Source organism: Aulonocara stuartgranti (genome assembly GCF_965226115.1).
Source record: "Aulonocara stuartgranti genome assembly, chromosome: 5".
Taxonomy (NCBI): domain Eukaryota; kingdom Metazoa; phylum Chordata; class Actinopteri; order Cichliformes; family Cichlidae; genus Aulonocara; species Aulonocara stuartgranti.
The window spans coordinates 31,680,248-31,703,205 of NC_138943.1; the positions used below are offsets into that span (position 1 = coordinate 31,680,248).

At 38.1% G+C, this 22,958-nt stretch overlaps 1 protein-coding gene across 5 annotated transcripts in view; it reads left to right on the forward strand.

The window, feature by feature from the left end:
• The window catches only part of mitfa (melanocyte inducing transcription factor a), a 35,075-nt gene extending 13,282 nt beyond the window's left edge, over positions 1-21,793 (forward strand). For 2 of the 5 annotated variants that reach the window (XM_082532106.1, XM_082532107.1), the window contains exons 2-10: positions 2,411-2,660; positions 16,854-17,054; positions 17,151-17,246; positions 17,388-17,493; positions 17,800-17,883; positions 18,234-18,290; positions 18,518-18,593; positions 18,815-18,962; positions 21,128-21,793. In XM_082532106.1, the coding sequence (XP_082388232.1) occupies positions 2,411-2,660; positions 16,854-17,054; positions 17,151-17,246; positions 17,388-17,493; positions 17,800-17,883; positions 18,234-18,290; positions 18,518-18,593; positions 18,815-18,962; positions 21,128-21,532 (1,423 nt within the window). In that variant the 3' untranslated portion in view covers positions 21,533-21,793. Of the gene's footprint in view, positions 1-2,410; positions 2,661-15,971; positions 16,178-16,853; positions 17,055-17,150; positions 17,247-17,387; positions 17,494-17,799; positions 17,884-18,233; positions 18,291-18,517; positions 18,594-18,814; positions 18,963-21,127 lie in introns of those variants that run through there. The other 3 variants (XM_082532110.1, XM_082532108.1, XM_082532109.1) reach the window with 3 other exon arrangements.
• The last annotated feature ends 1,165 nt before the right edge of the window (positions 21,794-22,958 follow it).

A 22,958-nucleotide genomic window follows, 5' to 3' on the forward strand; every position in this document is an offset into this window, starting at 1 on the left:
GGCTCTGTTTCACAGATGGAGATTTTTCAAAATTGATGGAATTATGAGCTCAGAAACTCACATTTTGATCCACCATATAACATCATCTGGAAACAGTCTGATTGGGACTGGCTTTGTTCTTCAGAGATAACAATGATCACAAACATGCTGCCAAAAAAGTCAAAGCATAGGTGAATAAAAAACATGCAATGAAGTCATCAAACTGCCTCCCCAGAGCCTGCACCCCAACATTATGTAGTGTAGGCTCATCTTGATAGAGACCAGAACACAAGGCAGCCAACATCCAAAGAAGAGCTTTGTATATCCTTCAAGAAGACTTTCCCATTTTCCAAACAAAATATAAAGAAATTAAATGTATACCTCACTATTTTACACTTTAAAACAATAGCTCATGAGCATAATATGGATATAAAATCTGTGCGTATAAAAATATTTCACTTTGCGTGTTTGCTTTTTTTGACTCATAAGTACATATGTCCTAAACCCTGACAGGGTAAATCATTTTTTTGTCTGTAGTGAACAGTGTTTTAAGGACAAAGTTGGATTGTTTCGCAGTAACTCAGCTTCTTGTGAAATTAGAAAAATAATCCAAATTATTTCGATTTTTAATTGATTTTTTTATTGATATTTTCAGCAAGGCAACAATGAGAATACAGCCAGTCTCACTGAACCTTAACAAATGAACTGCAGACTAAATTAAGCATGACTCAGCTTTTTAAAATATGGTTATAACACAAGTATGATTTAAACCATAGCAAGTGCATGAAAACTGCTGTGTCTTCTAAAAGGCCAAATGGAAGGTATTTTTCTGTGGAAAATCAATATCCGACACACAAACACTGAACATTATAAAACGACTTAATGAACTGGAACTTATTTTTCATAAGCAAGACCCCAAAGAATCACTTTTAATGAAACAAGATATAAATTTCTGTGAAATAGGTTGCATAAAAAAGAAAAAACAAGAGTTTCTTCTGAAGCTCTTTCACTGGTGATGTAAAAGCAATAGCTGTCGACCAGAGGCTAGATTTGACATGCCAGGCTAATTAGTGCGATTATCACACAGCTGCGCAGGCTGAGAGGATTTGAAGTGGTTTTATCAAAAGGATCATTTTCTGAGGGAATGCCTCATCCTGACAGCGTGTGCAATGCCAGACCCAGTTCAGTTTGGGATGTGCAGCTGCTGTCTGCTGAAATATGTACATGGATTCGAATGGATGAACTCTCAGTGGACAGACTGAGATTTTGCACATGAGTAAATCTGCGATGCTTATTAAAGGTTTTCCAAAGGCCTAAGGCACTGCCTCACACCTCAAAGCTGATTGGTTATTTGGAGTCTGACAGTTCATAGTCAGCATTAGATTTCCTTGAAATCATTGTCAGACTTGGCAGAGTTTAGATAGAAACCCAAGCAGACCCAGTGATATTACCAATCTTATCTGGCCATTGTTATTGACATTGAGGTAAAGATCAGAATGAAAAACTACAGTTGATCAGCTTAGCAGCTCAGCTTAGAAATGTACTTTTCCTGGCATCGAAATGTATGCATAAAGGAAACCCTTTGTATAATAGAGTCCAAACACATAAATGCTGGGCCACAGACCCCTGACAAACTTTGTTTTGACTTACATATTGATTTATATAATTCATTAAAAATGTTAGGGTTACTGTATGAAAAAACGTTTTCCATTTTCAGGGGTCAAGTTGGAACCAATTACTGATTTTCCATTGAATGACCTTTGGTCCATTGGTCAGTTACTATGAGTAACATGGTAGAGGTTAGATAATGCAGTGAACCCATAACCAGGAATTATAGCACAAATCCCTTAGCTTTGTGGAACATTTATTGCCTGGTAATTTAATAGTTTGGTCTAAATGTTTTTAGCATTGGCACTTTTTTTTATAGTGCTAAAGATAGCACTGTTTATTTGAATAGCTGCAAAGCCCAGTGTAGCACTACACCAAAGTTACACCATGATGTTCATTAGGTGCTATTTCTCAAATCCTGATATTTTTACAAACCAAAAGCAGAGTTACAAAAGAAAATGGACGTTACAGTAATGCTTTCTGTATTATTTTAGGATACTTAATCAGTTAGATTACATCCGTGTTCAGGGTTGTATAGATAATTACCCACCCTCTTATAGTGTATAACAGTCCATGAAGCATAAATGCATCATTCACCCTCATTCGTAGAACAATAACATATTCTCAGTAAAAGAATCTCTGGCTTCCCTCTTGCTCAATCATTACATTGTGCTCTACTACAATACCTCATATAGCTCAGTGACTCAGGATGGCTCAGGAAAAAATGCCATTGGCCAAGTACATACACACCAGCGTTTTGTTTAGCCTGGCTTATTTAACTCCTCCCTCCGTTTTTTGCCCTTGGGTGGGCCGGTGTTTTCAGTGCTCCTCTGGACCAGCATGGCCTCTACAAGCGCTGCCAGGATTCCCCCCCTCTACCGGCCGTGATGTCACAGGTCCAACTCCAAGAGATGCCAGTGTTTTCCCCCTACCAGGTTCGAGAGTGTGGGGAAGCGAGGAAGAAGAAGTCCGGTCACCCTTTTCACCACGGCGCCCAACACAGGTCTGTCCACGACCTGACGCCTCCACCTGGCCCTTCTGCTGTGAGCCAGTCATCCATAAGGGACCTGAAGGTAAGGCTTCCAAGACTCTGGAAAACCTGCTTGAGTCACTGATGATCAGTAATGGGTATTCTCCAGTTGATCCTTGTTTCCAAAAACTGCTTAAGGATTTTGTTCTTCTTTAAATCACAATTTCAACTCTATTATGGACTATGAACAAATACAGTTTTTTAAGAGGGGACTGTGTTAATTCCATACAGGGGATTATCTCTTGACAGAATTCCTGTTTCCAGACATTTGGCATTAAACGCATTTAATCCTATTTGCTCCACTACACTGACATATTTTCATTCATCTGAGTCCTGGAATGACCGGATAGACCCTGAAAGTGTGAGTGTACACATTTTTCAGTCTGCGCTAGTTATAAATATTAGTTTCCTGAAATAAGAGGTCTTCAAATATAGTTATTTTTCCAGGTTTGAGATGAAGAGAAAGTATGAGTATTTACATTCTGCATTTTAAGTGAGTAAGGAGCTGTTAAAGAAAATTTTGACTATAGTTGGTGTGTAGCTGATGGATTGGCTCTATAGATTTGATGTGTATTTGAGTTAAAGTAAAATGACTTTACCATCGCTCTGTTTCACTGGGTTCATTCCTGCTGCTCAGTCTTTTTGCTGATGTGTTGCACCTTTGATATATCATTGTGTTTAAGCCTGCCATAATGTTACTTGGTACATGGAAAAACACAACATTACTGTAATAAAGCAGATTATTTATGGAATTCTTTTGGAGGATCTTTTTCTTATACTTCATAACTTTCACACAACCCAGACAGAAATGCCATGTGGGCAAACACTTCCTGACAGTTTGAACCTTGTCTGTCTGGATTATCAGAGAGACCCCCCTTAAGACATGTATTCAGTGCAAAATTAGCTTAGAAGTACCAGGCAGAGCTGCTGGAGCATGAAAGTGAAAACATAAAGCTCAGTTGAAGTCCAAAAGGGGATGGGGGGGCCCTTAATTAGTCAAGCTTTCTCTGACCCCTGTGAGAATGGAGTGTAAAATAGTTCAGGGATTGAGACAAAGGCACTCACTCAGCAGTGTTAAGAATTGGGTTTCACAGAACTGCATATGACTTTGTTTTTGGATTTGACTGAGTTATGGCCAAAATTTTGGTGCAGATGGCTGGTAATTGATGACGATATGGGGTTTGATGCTTGACAGTTTCATAACCAAGGAGACAGCTTTGAGCTGCAGAGAAATTTGGGTCATAAAACACCGAAACATGAAGCGAAGACATGTTGTTGTTAAAACAAAACCAAAACTTTAATTTATGCAAATGCCTCTTTTTTGTCAGACCTAATGGCTGGAGAAAAGACCCTATAGGAAAAAAGACCAACTATAATATAATAAAAAATAACTTGAGTTGAGATAATGTTTACACGTTTTTTTAACAAATAGAATAATGTAGTCCCACATCCTTAACCTTTTCCATTTCATTTTTTTGATGCATGTTGTGGACCCCTACTGGAATTGATAATGTTGTTTCTACTCGTAACCCTACAGAAATGTTGTCATTTTTTGAGCTACTGCTTCAACCAAGTGTTTGCTAAATTGTGGGATGAATTAAATAAAGCCCATTTATTATGTTATCCTTGGGAAGTACCTGTAGCAACACAAAACTCTAACGTCTTACTTGAGTAACCAGACTTCCTGCAATGGCATATCAGGATGGATTGTTTAGTGAAATGTTTCTTTAATAGTTTAGATCATTTCGACTTGTTGGTAAAACGTAAGATAAGAAACACTTGATCTATATCATGTTTGGGATATTTACGCTGCTCTCAAGCTTTAAGAACCAGCTAAAATTCAGACTACTTAAGACTGACAGCACTGCTTATAAAATTATATTTAGGTCATCTAAAAACCAAATCTCACTCAGTTTGAAAACTTGTTAGAGAAACATTTTAAAGGTGATTTTTTTGCAGTTTAACATCTTAGTGTGTAATAATAACTGCTTTTTGATTCCATGGTGCACCACTGATAGGAAAGCTTCCTTAATTTGTGCCTATGAGCTGGAACTGTTCCTCTTGGGGTTGTGCTGTGTGCACGGTGGCTTCTAAGATCATATCAGAGCTGTTACAAAACGTCTGTTTTACTTTGCATGGAACAACATACGGACATGAAAAAGCTCCATCAGCAGCTATTTAAAGTTTGCCTGCCAGTCCACCTTCTAAGTTTCAGAACTTTGTCTTGTTTGCTTCAGCTGTGCTTGAATAAAATTCCCTTATTATGTGTGCAGGCGGAATTTCAAATTCAATTCAATTCAAAATTTATTTGTATAGCACATTTAAAAACAACAGAGTTGAACAAAGTGCTTCACAATCTGTTAAAAACAAGAGAAAACAATAGAGAAACAAATAAAGATAAATAAGAAGACAGTGAATTAACAATAGAAGCATAAAACAGGCCTGATGGTACTCATACTGAACTCGAATTAACAGCCAGTAAAAAAGTGAGTTTTAAGACGCAATTTAAAAGACTGAATAGACTGAAGTACGAATCTCCTCTGACAGATTATTCCAGAGTCTGGGTGCTGTTACTGCGAAGGCCCGATCTCCTCTATGCTTCAATCGAGACCTTGGTTGTGCTAAGAGCATCTGGCTAGATGATCTCAGTGCTCTTTCGGGGTCATAAATGTTGAGTTCGTTTAAATAACTAGGCACCATATTATTTAAAACTTTAAAAGTAAGTAAAAGAATCTTAAAATCAATACAATATTTTACAGGGAGCCAATGTAAATTTGCTAAAACTGGAGAGATGTGTTCATACAATCTAACACCTGTTAAAAGACGTGCAGCGGCATTTTGGACTAACTGCAAGCGATGGAGAGATGAGTGTTGGAGACCCAAATAGAGAGAATTGCAGTAGTCCAGTCTAGAGGTGATGAAGGCATGAATAAGTGTTTCTAGGTCTCTTGGAGGAAGATAAGGCTTAGCTTTGGCAATTTCACATAACTGATAAAAACTTGTTTTCACAACTGTGGACACTTGCTTCTCTAATTTAAAGGAGCTATCTAAAAACACTCCGAGATTCCTTACAGTGTGAGAAAGATGAGAAGCAAGAGGACCGAGGGTGTCAGTTAACTTGTTTAAAGGCATTACACCTGTTTCTACAGCTCTGTCGCACATGACGTCCCACCGGGCTTCTCTCCTATCAAAGTTGCTCAAAAGCCATTATTTTCTGGGTTAGTGGTAGGATTCTGCATGGTATCGTTTGAAGGATTAATGATTAATAATAATTTTATTTATTTATTTATCTAGCTCATTATGCATAAGACTTGTGTTTTCTGTCATTTTATTCAAAAATGAACATAAAAACTATGAACATAAAAAGAGATCAGTTATTTTGAACTGACCATATTAAGAAGGTTATTATTAACAGGTAGTCTCTTTGAGATTGAGCTCTATATTTCAGGTGAGACCAGTGTACACAAAGGCTATACAAAAACTGAGACAGCTGCATAATAAAAGGACACATTATACATGATCACACAAAATATTATCTGTGGAAATGTTCCAGTGAAATCAGAAAATGCAGCTTCATAATTTTTTGTAGTTCAGTCCATTTATGAGCATCAAAGTATCTATGGTCGTAATGTGACATCCTAAGTAGCGTGCTTAAATTCCATAAAGAAGCTGAGGGAAGCAGGAAATCTTTTCAGCAGAGCCGTGTAAACAAATATCATAAAATGCTGCTCTCTTCAGTTTCCCAGGGAGCATCATACCGCTTCTTTATGTAAGAAATGATGAGTAAGAAAAAAATCTCCTGTGATAAATCGTAATACACAAGCCTTCAAGGTGGATGTGGAAGCATGTATATAAACAATAGTGGCACAAGCTAGGGTTGACTGGCATGTTACACTGTGATATTGGGTTGGGTAAAGATAATATTGGTTATATAGAAAGTGAATAAAAGAGGTCCAAGAATAGATTCCTGTGGAACACTGGTACAAATAGGAAGTGGTCTTAACCTGAAACTGCTGGAGATTACTTTCTGAGTCAGATGGTAATCGCCACTCAAAGTTGCCACGTGCCAAGTTAAATGGGCGAGTTGTATGAATATGTAACCCCTGCACAATTTTTTCTTAAGTTTAGGCTATTAGAGGAACTACAGTTTTTTGGCAATTCCTTGCTACCTGGTACTGTGACCAGTACTACCTGACTTTGTTTGGTTTCCCTGGCTTAACTGTTTGTTAATGCAAATATCTAAACCAATCATGTGGGACAAACTCAGTGCATGTGGAATGGTTGTTGAACCCACGGGTTAGTTTACTGGGATTTTCCCACACAACGATGTCTAGGGTTTAGACAATGGTGAAAATCCCTTATTGATGCTATAATTGCAGACTGCTTCAATCCAATTGGAAAGCAACAATAACCATAATCAAGGCACGCAGAATAGCATCTCTGCAGCATCTCTGAATGCACATCATTCCCATCCTACAGGAGTATTGTTGCCGGCCATCCCTTTGCACGTACACACCATGCCACAAATCTCCAACTATCTCAAACTTGTTTCTTGAACATAACCATAAGTTCACTTTACTTAAATGCCATCCACAGATATCAGTCCAACAGAGCACCTTTAGGGAGTGATGGAACCTTGTTTATTCTACCACGAAGAATTAATTCTGTACAGAAAAGGCAGTCCAATGCTATACTAGTTGTTCCTAATAAACTGTCAGGTGAGTCACATTTTTCATGTTTTCCTGTGGCAGTTATTACCTTTTTTGCTTATATAATATAATGTTCAGTGCTAAACTCTGAGCTTGTATTTATGTTTTCATTATTCTTATTTCTAGTAGGATGTTTACTGGTAGTATGATTTTATTTGCAAAAGATTATTTTATATGATCTGTTTTATATTAGATTTTTAAAATAACATGTAAACTAATTTAAAAATTCATAAATCTTCATGCATAAAAATTGAATTTATTCAACAGTGCCATCAAAGATTTTCCAAAGTCATTTGATGGCACTGCGTAGCCCTAAATAAAAAAAAACATCAGATTCAAGTCCGCGTGCAGCCCTTTGTGGTTTACACTGACCTTTTCCTCAAACTTCAGGCACATAAGCTGAATAATGCGAGATCTTTGTACTATTTGATTTTTGGGTTTGGCTCAGACTGAGCTGTAAACGACCTAAGAGAGAGTCTTTTGTTTGTTACATTTTTCAGAGTATACCTAAAGCTCTGTTCTCAATTTCGATCCTTCGAGATAACGTTTACCAAGAGTAGGACATGTCTCAACAAGTCTCAAAATCCATGACAAGAATTTTCAAACCCAAAATATAGCATTTGTATATTTTTAATACTGCATTTCATCTGTAAATGCTGGCACTGAGTAAGTGCGTGACCCTTCTCATTATGGCAAGATGGAAATGTACGCTGCTTGGTTAAAATTTCAATTTTAAAACTCAAAGCTTAGTCTAGTGCAAAGCTCCCACATCAGACATGACAGCCAGACAGCGTGTTTATGTAGCTGCTAAATTAAGCACTGTTTGTAACTTAAGCAAGTGCATGTTTCTAATCCCACACTGACTGGACTGCGTGTCTCATTCTTGGAAGAGGATGTTACATTCTTTCTAATGTTACCCGTTAGCCTTAGGGAAAGAAAAAAGAACACGTCTTTGTCCCAAGCTGCTCCTCCTAATGAATTGGCCTGTCTCTGCTGTAGCTGCCTTTGCTAAAGAGAAGTGCTAGTGAGGGCATTGGGCAAGAGAGCAAACTGACTCCTTCAGGCCATGTCAAAACAACATAGTGTGGTTGTTCAACTCAAAATCCTTCTTACGACCACTTTGGATATGAGAGTTTTTGCTGCCTTCTTGAAAAAGAAACAATTTTCTCAAAAAGAGGCTTCGCAGTAACATTTTATTTATTATGTTTATTATGTATTCTGTTGCAATGTACGCAAAGGAATTCATAACTGTATCTACATCAGCGACCTATACTAAAACATTAAAAGTTTTAATGGGGGCCATTTCTTCAGTAGAAAGCAGATTGTGTTCTGTGTTCGGGGTTTTCTGGAATAACAGTGGTCACGGTTGTGTAAAAATATGTGACTGCTTTGTCTTGTTAAATGCTATATCTTTGTGTGAACTTCAAAGACAAATACAGTGTTTTTTAATAGTTTTGTTTTTCCTTGATTTCTCCTGATTAAAGCACCATTTGAATTTAACCCAGGGTAAAATCTGATTAAAGGGCTGATTGTCAGCGTTAATTCAAGGGGTTTAACAAAAGCATTACATTAAATGTTCATTTATCCTGTGCTAGACAGACCCAACACATTACATTAAATGTTCATTTATTACCATCATACATAGTAAAAGTAACAGGACAATTGAATGAGATGGCTCATTGTCAGATGGAAGCTTGCTGTCTTATGAGAAATTAAACACATAAATATGTGGAGGAATGAAGCTTTCATTGGAATCCTCAATGTCTTCACAGTGCAAATGAATAAACAGCTAAAGCAAAGTGGAAAAGCACTTCCCATTTTCCAGGAAAGTGTATTCTGTCATATTCTTGTGATCTACTTATGTTGCCAAATATGTTGGTATTTTGGTGTCCCGGTATCATAAATCATGTCAACATGAGTGAACTATGGCAAGTGAGGAATGTAATAAAGCCTCTATTCAAGAAGTTTCTTACAGATTTTGGTCCTTATTGATATTAAAAAGCACTGAAAGAAACCCAATTTTGTCCTCTGTGGCAATGAATGTCCCGGGTCACGTATTTGTCTGGCCTGTTGCTACAAGCGATTCGATCCTTATACAACCGTTGCAAGAGGTGGATCTGCATAGCCGGCAATAAGTTGGACTTGTTCTCAGTGGGAGTTGGAGTCTGCCATGGCTGCCCCTTTGTCACCGAGTCTGTTCATAATTCTTTGGACAGAATTTCTAGGCGTAACCAAGTGGTGGAAGGCTTCACCTTGGGCGGTCTCAGAATTTCATCTCTGCTTTTCGCTGATTATATGGTTCTGTTGGCTTCATCGAGTGGTGGCGTCCAGCTCGCACTGGAGCCTCTGATCACAAGCTTTGGGTAGTGCCTGAAAGTACGAGAACGCAGATTCAAGCGGCGAAAATGAGCTTTGTCCGAATGGCCTCTCCCTCAGAGATAGAGTGGGGAGTTCAGCTTCATTTGACAAGGATGCCACAGACTCGGTCTGTCTCGGTCTCTCTCAGATAAGAATTGATGCCCACTCAGTGACTTATAATTCTGCTTATTATCTAATAATAATAAGCGAAATTATTATTATTAGAAAAGTTATTTAATACACACAATACTATGCACTGCAGAAATGTGAAAAATCCATCTTAATAATTCTACTAGGGTCTGTTCAGATGTTGTAAAAGTTATTTTATGACTAATAAAAATGTCATTTTTAGATATTCTTCATTGATATGAATGGCCACATTGACATTTAAATCAAAATAAGCATTGTTTTGCTTAGCAGCATGTCATTTTGGTAACTTTGAAATTTAAGCTAAGAACAGTTATTCACCAACAAAAAATGGGAAATGTAAGTTGAGGTGAAAGTTACCTTTTTAACCGATATGTTCTGTCTGCTTCTTTATGTCTCACGGTGTTATGAGTAGTTCAAATAGGTTTTGGCAGGTGGAGGAACCCTAAGATTGAGTCCAGCACTGCAGAGTGAAGTGAAGAATCAACTACAAACAAGTCACATCATGTGTTCTGTATGTCACAATAGATTTTTCTTTGTGAACGTCCAGAGATTAGATGATCTGTGCTGGTAGTCTGATGTTCCTTGCGCTTGTAGTTCTCCCCTTGTGGAGCAGTAATTACACTCTGAAGTACTGTGGCCACAACTTGATTTAATTCTGCACTGTGAGAGAAGGAAAAGGGAAACGGAGGAAAAGGGAACATGGTGTAAATATCAGGCTAGAGGACATGAAAAAAAATAATAACAAATTTGACGGTACCATGCATTAATATATCAGATTTAATTGTTTGTTAACTGAACACGCTAAAATCCTGCAGTGCATCATTTATGGGCACTGACATTTTCTCTACTGAATTATCAGAAAAAGTCAAGGTACTAATACCTGTACTAAAGATATTCACAGCTTATGTCTTACATTTGTCAGGAAAATATGTTTTGGGAAATTTGTCACCTTAAACACAAACTTTCATATTTGTGTTTGTATTTATGTGAATTCCTTCCATAAATACAAAAACTTTATATTTACAAAAATGATATTATGTTGGAGATCGATTATTCTACTACTGAAAATTACACAGAAGAAAATGTTAGTATTTTTTGCTAGTATAGTATTTTTAAATTCATTATAAGGCGTTATTAATTTTTGTCTTTTAAATTAACACAATAAAAAAAAAATTGTCAAAATGATCCAAAATATAAGCATGACTAGTGCTGTTTTTGTGGGTTTACTTGGAAAAGAAAAAAAGAATTTACAGATGACTTTTTGTTGTTTATGGACCTCATTTTAACTTTTGTGGTCCTCCGTTTTTGTTTATATGTTTTATATAGTTTTGTTGACCCCTATTACTAGTCGTGTAGTGCTTTGATAGGACTGAAATGTGTATGTCCTGGATATGTCTAATACTACTTTCAGTCAGGCTTAGCTTGACTAGGGACCAGAGAAATCAAATCTTTTCGTGTGCGTGTGTTTATTGTAAACTATGGGGCTCTGTAGTTTTACATATAAATCCGTGAAAGGCTGGACTCTGCAGTTACTGAGTCTACAGAGCTTTGGTGCCTTTACGTGGTCTGCCACTTTGTCACTGACTTGTTGTAGTTCCTAAATGCTGCCACTTTGCAATAATATCACTGAGAGCTGATATCACAAAACGATTTGCTGCTACCATGATCAAATTCAGTGTGCACATGGCTGAATCAGAGAAAATTTTACTGCACTAATATTGTTCTCTCAAACTCAAGATATGAACTCTAAAATAATTTATTTAATGCTTGACTTTTCAATCTGTCTACTGTACTTCTGCTACTGACTCGCATTGCCTAAGATAGGAAAGATCTTAAGTAGTCAGGACCGCTACTGTAGCCATATTCTTAAATGTTAGCTCACACAATTAGCATCTTCCTTTTGACTGAATGCTTTGAGTGTGGCTGGTTGCCAAGGAAGTTGGAAACAGTGGAGTGGGGCTGGTGGAGTGATATGAATGGATGTATTTCTTTTCAGGGGTCAAAGAGTGACGACTATCTCGAAATGTTATTGGTCCTAAAGGCATTAGTTTAAAGCACGAACCCATGTGCTTTCCTTGAGAAGGTAATAAACCTCTGTCTCACAAAGAGTCTGTGAATAAAGTGAGAACTCGTCTTGCTGTAGGGATAGATGAAATACATCCCTTGTTAATAGTTCCCTCTGGACCCAAAGGTTTTGCTGAAGGAAAAGGCCAAGCTGTGAAGAAGAGACAAAGAAACGTTCTACTATGAGTTTGCAAAGAATGCTTTCTCTGTTTCATTGTATAAACCTCTGTCGAGCCAGGGGGCTCCTCCTCTGTTTGTGCTCACCTCTCAAGCTTTTACTGAGTTTCCACTAATTCAGGCAAAGGCGTGACGCTCCGTGTTCTATCAGCGGTACACGAGATGCAGTAGCTCATATAGGCATTAAAGAGCTCCCTCGTCAAAAAAGCGTCATCGAGAGGATCTCTGAATAAATGTGAGATTATAGAGATAGTGTACTATTTTTCATCATGAAAAAAGAAGCACACAAAGAGCTTTCAGTGCAGAGTACCTCTCGCTTTGCAGTTGTTTTCTGCTTGTAAAAGCAGACATAAAATATTATTGACAATCACAAAATGCAATGTGAAATAGTGTAAATAATTGATGCTGCAGTTTTTCTTTTAGCAAAAACATTGAATCTGCTCAATCTGCTCAAATGAGTAATTTAATTACTGGTAGCACTGTGGAACTTTATTTAATGGTTAATCTGCAGAGCCCAAAATGGAAAATAATTTGGCGTGACATCAATGTTACCCCTCTGTGAAGTATGGCCTGAAAATTTGACACCATGTCGGTGGTACAAGAACATGCACAGCTAGTCTAATGTTGCTTGTCATCATGAGTGAAATGTCCTCAACCCTAACTATTACAAACAGAAAAGACAGGTGTCTGTGAACGTGGGCTTTATTTGCCCTTCTTAAATAAAATGTAACGTAATAAATGTGGTGATGAAGTTTCTCAATAAAACTGCAAAAACTGTAAATAGTAGCAGTACAGTGAAAATGGTTAGTCTGTTTTCGTGAACATTGGCAACATTGACATTAAAAATGTTCAATAATAATTTGGGTTGAGGATAAGGAAAAAGAACAAACGCCACACTGTGAATACGAGCCAGAGATTAATAATAATAACTAATGATTAAATGCAGATGGTGTATACATGTTGCATCATGGGAAGCAGCCTAGACCTATTGCAGCCTAGACCTATTGCAGCGTAACTAAGGGAGGTTTCAGGGTCATTTGATTTATCAAAAAGGAATGTTTTAAGCCTGATCTTAAAAGCAGATTCATTCTAGGAACCAAAAGTAAACAAGCAGTCTGAAAGCAAAGTGCTCTGTTGGTGTGATATGCTACTATGGGGTCTTTACGATAAAATGCGGCTTGAGACCTTGGGCTGAGATTTCCAAATCTTGGTTTAAGGAGCTGATGTAAAGAAACCTATATGGGAGAAATTGTGTTCTCTCATTCTATTTCCTGTCAGCATTTTGAATCGACCCTGAATGATTTTCAGGGAGGTTTTAGGAGAGTTAATAATATATTGTATCAGGCTAGTAGTACAATAACCTCAGTTTTATCTGAATTTAGAAGCAGGAAATAGGAGACCATCAAGATCTTTATTTCTTTAAGACATTCCTAATGGGCGTGTGTCACCTGGCTTCATAGATATGAAAGCTAGGTATCATCTGCATAGCAATGAAAATCTATGCTTTGCCTTCGAATGATACTGCCTAGTGGAAGCATCTATAACTTAAATGACCCATGGGCCACTGCTGGCACGGTCATCTCATGTGACGGCCACTTTAGCGTTCAAGTAGTACAAAACAACAACCAAACAAAAAAGAAAGCACCCACAAATATTTCCGAAAATGTAGTGTTTTGTTTGTTTGGGTGTTTTTTTGTCACGGTTTTGGGTCATTTTTCCAGCATTTTCAGTTTCTTGTATTTTGGTATTTATCTGAATTATGGTTTATGTTCTGATTCTTTAGTTATCTCATTTTGAATATTATAATCCTTTGTTTCAGTTTATTCTAGTTAGAGTTTTGTTCTCAGGTTTTGTGTCTTGTGCCCTCGTGTTTAGTGTAGGTTTAGTTCAGGGTTAAGTCTGCGTCCTTGTTTCTTGTTTCCTGTTTTATTGTGAAGGTCCTTGTCTCATGTGAGTATATTCAGTTTTTCTTGCCCTATCTCGTCTTGTCAATTACTTCCAGCTGTGTTCCCCACCTGTGCGTGTTCTCCCTGCTGTCTACCTTCATGTGCCTTCGCCCACCTTCCTTTGTGTTCAGGTTTTCCGTTTAGTTTAACCCAGTATAGATTATCTTTAGTTCCGTTTTGCCATCCTCTCCTTGTGTTTTATTCTACAATAAACCTCCTTCGCATCTCAGCGAGTGCCTGCTCTTGGGTCCTCATTTATTTCTCCACACGGCTCACTCTGTTAGCCGTGACAGTTTTAAAATTTCAAATATTGTATCACAAGAAAAAACTGCAAACATAATTTGTTCCCATTTTTTCCAGTTGAATCTGTGAAAAATGCCAACAACAACACAGTTTTACATAACTAAAATAATACGTTTGCACCAACAAGGTGATTTGATCCCTGGACTTCGACATTATTGTAGCGCTGTGGGACGCTCTTGACAGAAGAAGGTCAAATTGAAGGTCAAATGGTGCCCGTTATTAAGGTGAAAGGAAAATAGTCATAAAGAGCAATTTTGTTTTTGTTCCTGGCATTAAAAAGCCAATTAACATGTACGTTTGTGCGCGCTGACTCGCTTTTGAAGTCAGCCACACAGGCCACTAGAGGAGCTGCAGTTTGTGTCACTTCCACATTGAATTCATTTTCCAGTTCCAGGGGTTGCAGCTTGGCCGCAAGACATATTTATTTGAAGCATCCAGTTTATGTATTTCATGCTTAAAGGACAAAAGCACAGCCAGCATAAAAATGCAATGTTTTATTTTTTTACACCATTGTTCCCTTGTTGCTTCCAGATATTATTTTACATGTAACACAAGTTAATCATCAATCTTTTGGATAAACACAGCACCTACGGTTTACCTAATATACTCATATAATAAATATTGATATATGTGTGTAACATGTGGCTCTATACCACCTGTTGGACAAGCATTGCAACTATTCTCGACCCTGGGTAATGCCTTTCTGCTGTTTCCCCATCTTTGTTTCTTATCTATGGTTCCTGATAGTTCCATTTCTGGTAAGGCTGGGTAAAATAGCACTGGTTCCCAGCTTTCAGTATTATTATCTCCATGTTCCATCTTTTATGCTTGTTAAGGGCCAATAAGGGGTCACTACTTCTCGGTTCTTTATATAAGACAAGCCAACTTGTTGTTTTTTTGTTCAAAAGATTTATTCATATCAGGACCATCTGTGTAAATTTTTCAGTTGAAAGAAAACAACGCGACTTCCACCAGCGTTACGCTTCATGCATATCTGGCCAAAACATTTTTTCCAAGTCATTCAGCACACCCTCTGGGCTCAATGCAGTGCGACATTGACTGAACTTGGTGACAACCAATTCACAAAAATGAAGCGTGTTCAATAAAAGATTTGAAAAGCAACAAATCCCTGTTCACTTTTGCTCAGTTCCAAGTTAATTCTCCTAAATACAAAGATAATTGACCTAGGCAGCACAAAACTGTAGCCAGATAGGAAAAACAGGAATGAAAAAATATTTTGCTGCTAAACCAAGACATTCACCTTAGATATATACATGATATCAATGTGACTTTAACTTTTACCTGCTGATGATCAAATGTAATTAACCTCTAAAAAATGTTTTAAATGGATGGGGCTAGGGAAAACAGCATACGTTTGAGTTTTCGTATGGCTAGATCGTAGTGAAACAATGGTGTCAATTGTGTTTTGGGTGTTCAGAACAAATAATGTTTTATACTGGATGAGCAGAACTAAAGATTAAATGTTAGTTGGCCTTAAGCAAGCTTCGGTTTGCAGACTACTGGCCAACCAGTAGAAAGACTCCTTTGTGAGCTGCAGGTTGTGACGTCAAATGGGCTGTATAAAGACATAAATTCATAGCTAATCTGGAACAACACAGGAGTGGGAGGATGAGTCTTGGTGTCCTCCTCCATTTCTTAACTTGCATAACTAATGAGCCTTAAATATCAGATAAATTAAGCAGGACCAGTGACTGCTGTCAGATTTGCACAAGCTATCTGTGGACCACAGTGTAAGCTAACAAGACAAAGGGATTGTACTGTATGTGCATTATTTTCAACTTCTGAAATACCTAAAAACCATGCTGGAGATGCTTGAATACAGCCACTATCAGGTGAGATGGACTGACATATTTTAAAATTTTTGAAAAAAAAAAAAGAGTAGATGCAATTTTTACACTAAAAGAGTCAAAATATCTTTGCTGCGCTTGAAAACAGGACTTAAGGTTGAGGATTAGGGTTGAGTTCTAAATACTTCATTATGTGTACCCAGTTCACAAGTCTTTGGTTAAATGAAGACAGGGAAGCTGTTTTACACACAGTCGTATTTAAATTGCTGCACGAGTTGGACAGGTGCTGAAATGTTATATAGTGCTCTTTTAGAAAAAAAGAGCTTGATGAAAAAAAATGTAAAAGAAATGTTGTTTGGACATTTCAACATCTTATCACCGTAATGTTGCAAAGCAAGCACGTTAGATTATTTGGTTTTTAAAAGGCTGTTTTCAGGGGAACTTTTAATGTAACAGAGTAGTATAGTGTGATTAATTTGGATTTGTAAGTTGCACTTTGAAGCTGGAAACATTTGAACATTTAAGTTCTTGCATTTTTAATTTGTGCTTTTACCACACCGGGACAGATGAATTATTATAATGAAAACATTCATTTTTAAATCTATTTTTTTCTCTACGTGCCAGTGTATTTTTCTCCTTACCCTTAACTGTATCACACGAGCTTAGTCAAAAAATAAATCCAAAACTAATGTGGTGTAATGTTTACGACTTTGCCACTTAGGTCCAGACCCACCTGGAAAGTCCCACCAAATACCACATCCAGCAGGCTCAGCGGCAGCAGGTGAGGCAGTATCTGTCAACCACCCTGGGTGGTAAAGCTGGCAGCCAGCCCCCCGAACACAGTATGCCACCCGGTCCTGGCAGCAGTGCACCCAATAGTCCCATGGCTTTGCTCACCCTCAGCACCAACTGTGAGAAAGAGGTACACCTGCTCACTTCGAGGACATTCAGTATCCTTACATGCAGATGTCTCGACAGAGAGTGAGGAGTTCATGAATTGTGCCTTTGTGTTATACAGATGGATGATGTCATTGATGATATTATTAGCTTGGAGTCAAGCTACAACGACGATGTTCTTGGATTGATGGATCCGGGACTCCAAATGAACAACCAGGTAATTTATTTTAAGATAAAATAAATACTACAATAAATACCAAAGTGTGTAATGTTGACACCTTCTTTGAGTTTAAATAAAATATATGACAGTTGCTCTTTTCAAGAGGACACTATAATGACAGGTTTTTAACACCAACAGCTACCTGTGTCAGGAAATTTATTGGATGTATACACCAACCAAAGTCTCCAACTACCAGGCCTCGCCATCAACAGTTGTCCACCCAACATTAAAAGGGAATTCACTGGTAAACTAACACTCAATTTATGAGCGTTTGGATTAGAAAAAGTATAAGGCTTTACTACATGTTGTTTACTACTGGTATATTTGTGGACACTCAGTTTAGTACACTTTTCTGTGACCTTTCTGTGTCTAAAAATTTACTGCTGATAAAATACATGCATAACCTTGTTTTGTATGATGTAATCCCAGTCCACTCAGACATTTTTACATCTAAATACATAGGTTACTTTAGGCTGATGTCAATATTGTGTGCAATTTAGAAGTGCACAAAATACTGTTAAGTCAATCATGTGCCAAATAATTACTCCAGCTCCTGGCATGAAGCAAGTACTGGACAAGCCTGGATCCTGTGGCCAATATGAAAGCTATCAAAGGCCAGAGAGCTTTCCAGTAGGTAAGCAAAGCAAAATGAAGAGAAAAAAAAGACATAATGTTTTGTAAACTGTAAAACTTCACTTTCAGAAACTGTATGTTGAGTGTTTTGTGTATTTTTAAATTGCACACATTATACTACTGTATATTGCAAAATCTGAGATGCAAACTTTAAGCTTTTTTCCAGTTCTAGCCTTCAGATTGTTATTTTTTGTATTGTTTGTGATTAACAGGTTTCAAATATGCTAAACAAACCTCAAAGCATGTGAAATACAAACCTATAAAATGAAATCATTTACTCTGGATTAAATCACATTGTAATCAAATGCTTTTGTCTAAAGTATTGCTATTCAGCCTTCTTTTGCTTCACAGAGGCTGAAGTTCGTGCTCTGGCAAAAGAGAGACAGAAGAAGGACAACCACAACTTAAGTAAGGCAATCAAAATATTACTGAATTTCAATTTTTTTATGTTTAATTTTAGTAGCTTCATTGTGTAGTGGTTTACACAATCGCCTAAATATCCTAAAAAGCAAATAGTTTTTTTATTTTTATACTTAATTTTCTACTGCTAGTTTTTTCGTAAATCTATAATATATATATATAATCTATAATATATAATCCGTGTTCACAGTTCATGTCCTTACTTTGCATTCTAGTTGAACGAAGACGGAGATTCAACATCAATGATCGCATTAAAGAGCTGGGAACCTTAATACCCAAGTCAAATGATCCGTAAGTGTTTTTGCATGTATTTAAGCTAATGGATGCATGTGCCCAGCCATGTACTTGTCTGCCTACTGTAGTGATTCATGCATTAACCGTGTTTCAACATCCTAATGTGTCAAAGTCTCTTTAAAATGCAATTGCCGTTTTGCTCAGCAGGATGTAAAGAACCCTGAGGTGTTCTGGTCAGCTGAGTCTGACTGTAGATATTTGTCTCATGTATACCCCAGAGACATGCGCTGGAATAAGGGCACTATTCTGAAAGCCTCGGTGGACTATATTCGGAAATTACAGCGCGAGCAGCAGAGAGCCAAGGAGCTTGAGTGCAGACAGAGGAAGCTGGAGCACGCAAATCGGCATCTCATGTTGCGTATACAGGTGGGTCACTCTAAGGCTTTGCAGACGTTATGTAGGTTTTTTTAAATTATTATGGTCATGTTTTGTTTTTTTTTTACGTAAAACCACAAAATTAGTACAGCAAAAATCTACTTGATCCCAGATGTACAGTATTTAACACAAAATTAACAAATGCTTGTTCTTTTAATGCATCAATTACAGGTAATATGTAGAAAGCTACTTGTGTTTGACATTCTAATATATAAGGGAATTATCCTGTCCAGCCAGCAGCCAGTATAGCTTGGCAGCTATAGCATGAAGGGTGGCAAAAGAACCTGTGTGCAAAACCAGAGAATGTTTTATCTGGAAAAAAATTGTTCTATTCAACAGATGTTTCAGCCAATTTTGAGTAATTTGGGTCATACACTGCCTGACCAAAAAAAAAAGTTGCCACCAAAATAAAAGGGTCACACACTCTAATATTTTGTTGGACTGCCTTTACGGCATGCATTCGCTCTGGCATTGTTTCGATAAGTTTCTGCAATGTCTTTTTTTTTCCTCTTGCCTCTTTTGCCATCAGAATTAGTGTCTAAAGGCGAAGAAAGATGCCCAACGGATTTACTTTACCAAATGGACCATCCCAGCCTTGCCGTATTGGTCTATTTGGTTCACCTTTTATTGTTTATTTTATTTTATTTTCACTTTGCTAAATACGGGACAGACTTAACTGGGGAAAAGAAAGCGGAGAAAGAAAGAGGGAAAGAAAAACAGCAGAGAAGAGGAAAGGTAATAAAGGGCAAACAACAAAAACCAACAAAATAAGCAGACAAAAAATACATGTATCAATCACCTGGATCACCTGTTGAGAAAGAAAAAAGAGAGAACAATCAGAAGGAAAAAAAGCGCAATATAATAAACAACATCACGATGATCTATGGGAATGTAACAGAAAATACTAAATATTAAACATCATTGTGCAGCACGGAGGAGATAGGCCTCCATACCTTGGAGGGCCTGAGATGTCCCTAGAGGGGTGGCGTCTGATACCCAACCTGACATATAGACACAGACATACAGGCACACACAGATACAAACATCCATTCCCACCCTCATGCTCTCATATGCAATTACTCAACACTCACCCAACGTGGAGACAGACATAAAGAGACGCTGTACACACAATCACACTCCCCAAGTGTACTCTAAGCCCCAGGTCTAGGTACCCAGACCCAGGTAGTGTTACCCTCTTCCCTGGGGTGGAGAGAAGCAGACTGCCCCGACTCGGCAGCAGCAGGCCCCACATTCCAGACCCTAATCGGACGGCCAACTCCTCCTCCTAGCCCCCCTGCTCCAACAGGCAGCAGAGAACGGGGGTGTTTCTGCAATGTCACAAGATTTATTTCCATCCAGATTCTCAATGGGGTCTGGACTCTGTGGTGGCCAGTCTATGGCGACGTCCACATGTACATGGGTATTTTTGAAAACGCAGATTTTTCTATGCATTTGCACCTTTCATCCACACGTAAACGGTGTTTTCGATCACTGAAAACTGAGATTTTTTTAAAATTCCTGCCAGGGTGGAGACTTTTGAAAACTCAGTTTTTGCATTTACGTGTGGACGAGGAAAACGGAGATGCAATGTCAAAGGTGTGCCCCTTTTTTGACGTGATGCTGTGCGCCACGTTATTGTTTATATGTGATTATTTCTACAATGGCGGATATAGACAAAATACTGTTGCTGTTAATCTGACTACTTGAAGTTTTTACACACGTACATATACACAGGCAGTTACTGTCTCTCCATCACTTCATCTGCCTCTCTTCTTACCCTGAGCACTGAGCCCAGTTGGGGTTAAATAACTTGTTGCCAGCTGAACGATAATCGCCCATGCAGTAATTGTCCAATAGGAGGCTCATACCTATTTGCTTAGTTAAGTCCAGGTGGCGACTTTTTGGCCAGGCAGTGTATTTGCATCCTCCCACTTTTCACCAATTGTTTTGCACTTTACAAACAAGATGCAGCACAACCATTAGTGAGTTTCAAAAGATGCCTTTAGTTGGATTTTCTTCTTTGCTCTATGTTCCAGGTCTTATGCTGGCTTAGCAAATTTGCACAAAACATGATTTTGAAGTTGATTAGCGTAGATGTACTTTTTGTTCCAGTGTTAAAACATTGCAACATTTCCACCGTTTCTATCTCTATCTAGGAGTTGGAAATCCAAGCCCGTGCTCATGGTCTTACAGTGGTGTCATCCCCAACTGTCTGTACGTCAGAGCTAATGGCTCGTGCCATTAAGCAGGAGCCCGTCCTTGGTGACTGCCCATCAGAGCTCTACCAGCATAGTTCTGCCCCTGACATGTCCCCTCCAACCACATTAGACCTCAACAACGGCACCATCACCTTTGACCATATACCAGCAGATGCGGGGGAACCTGGCCCTTACGGCAGCTCTAGTGCGTGTAAAATGAAGGAGCTGGTAAGGGACAACACCCTAGGGCCAATTTCCCCCAGTGATCCCCTGCTGTCCTCGATGTCCCCAGATATTTCCAGCAACATCGACAGCCACCACACTTCCAGCTCAAGTTTGGAGGAGAAAGAGCATGGATGTTAGCCCAACAGCATGAGCTGCACTGACATTTACATTTGTAGCAACTCACCAGTGTGGCGCCTACATTAAAGATATCAATGTGAATGGATTAAAGAACTCGTGGTATGTTTAAATCTTTTCTTATTTTTGTCCACACTGGTGTAGAAGTTTTAAGTGTTACATGGTCAGACAGCTCAAAATTACTTGACATGTAATATACAGTGTCTGTGAAACATGACTGCAGTCTTATTTTGGACTTGCAAATCTGTTTATTTTTGTCATATTTCAAACTTTTCATATCTTTTCTAAATACACAGTGAACCTGGTGGCAATGCCAAAAGACAAAAGTATGCATATGTAAAAATGTATTGCTGATAAATTCCAAAACTTGGCACATGTTGTAATATTTGGAAATACTACATATAATAAATATTTAGAAAGAAAGGTTTTGGTATTAGAAATCCGTGTATTATTTAAAGTAATTTTTACACTATGTGGTTGTTGTATTATGAGGAAAGAGCAATCTTTTAGAAAAAGGGCCACATAGTAAAAAACATTATACTCATTTACTGGATAGAACTTTTGAAATTACATTATATGTGTGTGGTTTCTATGCTGATGAGAGCAGTGGAGAAGCATCTGGTGCTGTACAAGCGCTTAACACTTTGAGATTTGCCTTTTGCTTCTTTAAAATGACAATATAAAGCATGTGTCAAACTCAAGACATGCCGATGAAATCCAGTCAAGGTTAAGCTTAAATGCAAGGGTCAGAGAGACAAAAACCCAATGCAGAGTGTTGTGGGGGGACTGAGAAGAAGATAATAGCATTTAGGGCTAAGTAGAGAATGGTAAAACCGCAGGATATATTAAAGACGTATTAAGTAAGTAATTACAGTAATCAGGTGAGAACATTAACTACAACCTCATTGCAGGAAAACAAAATGAATGTTCACTGTGAACAGAAACTAAACATGAAGACAGAGGCCATGTCCACACTAATACGTTTTCGTTTGAAAATGTATTAGCATCTTTTTCTCTCTATTTTGGCCTTCCGTCCACACTGAGATGGTGTTTTTGGTCAAGGGAAAACGCGGCATTTTGAAAACGCTGTTTTCGTGTTGCAGTGTGGACAGCAAGCCCGGAGGCTTTTCGAAAACAATGACACAATTTTGTCATGTGATGCAGATAGTGAAGGGCATTATACAGCAGTTGTTTTGTTTGCTCTCAATTTTGACAGCCCTATTACAGATTACTATCTGTACATACTCCAGATAGCTTTTGTTCAAATTCTTTAATTCTCACTCGCTTCTGCAACTTTGTACTTTTGTGTTACTCGCAGCAACAACTCCACCTCATTGTTAGTCCATTTTTAAAAAACTTGGTGCTTTTCCTCAAAATTCTGCCGTGATGTTTCAGAGTAAATAATCGGCAGGCAGAAATGACGCAGGTC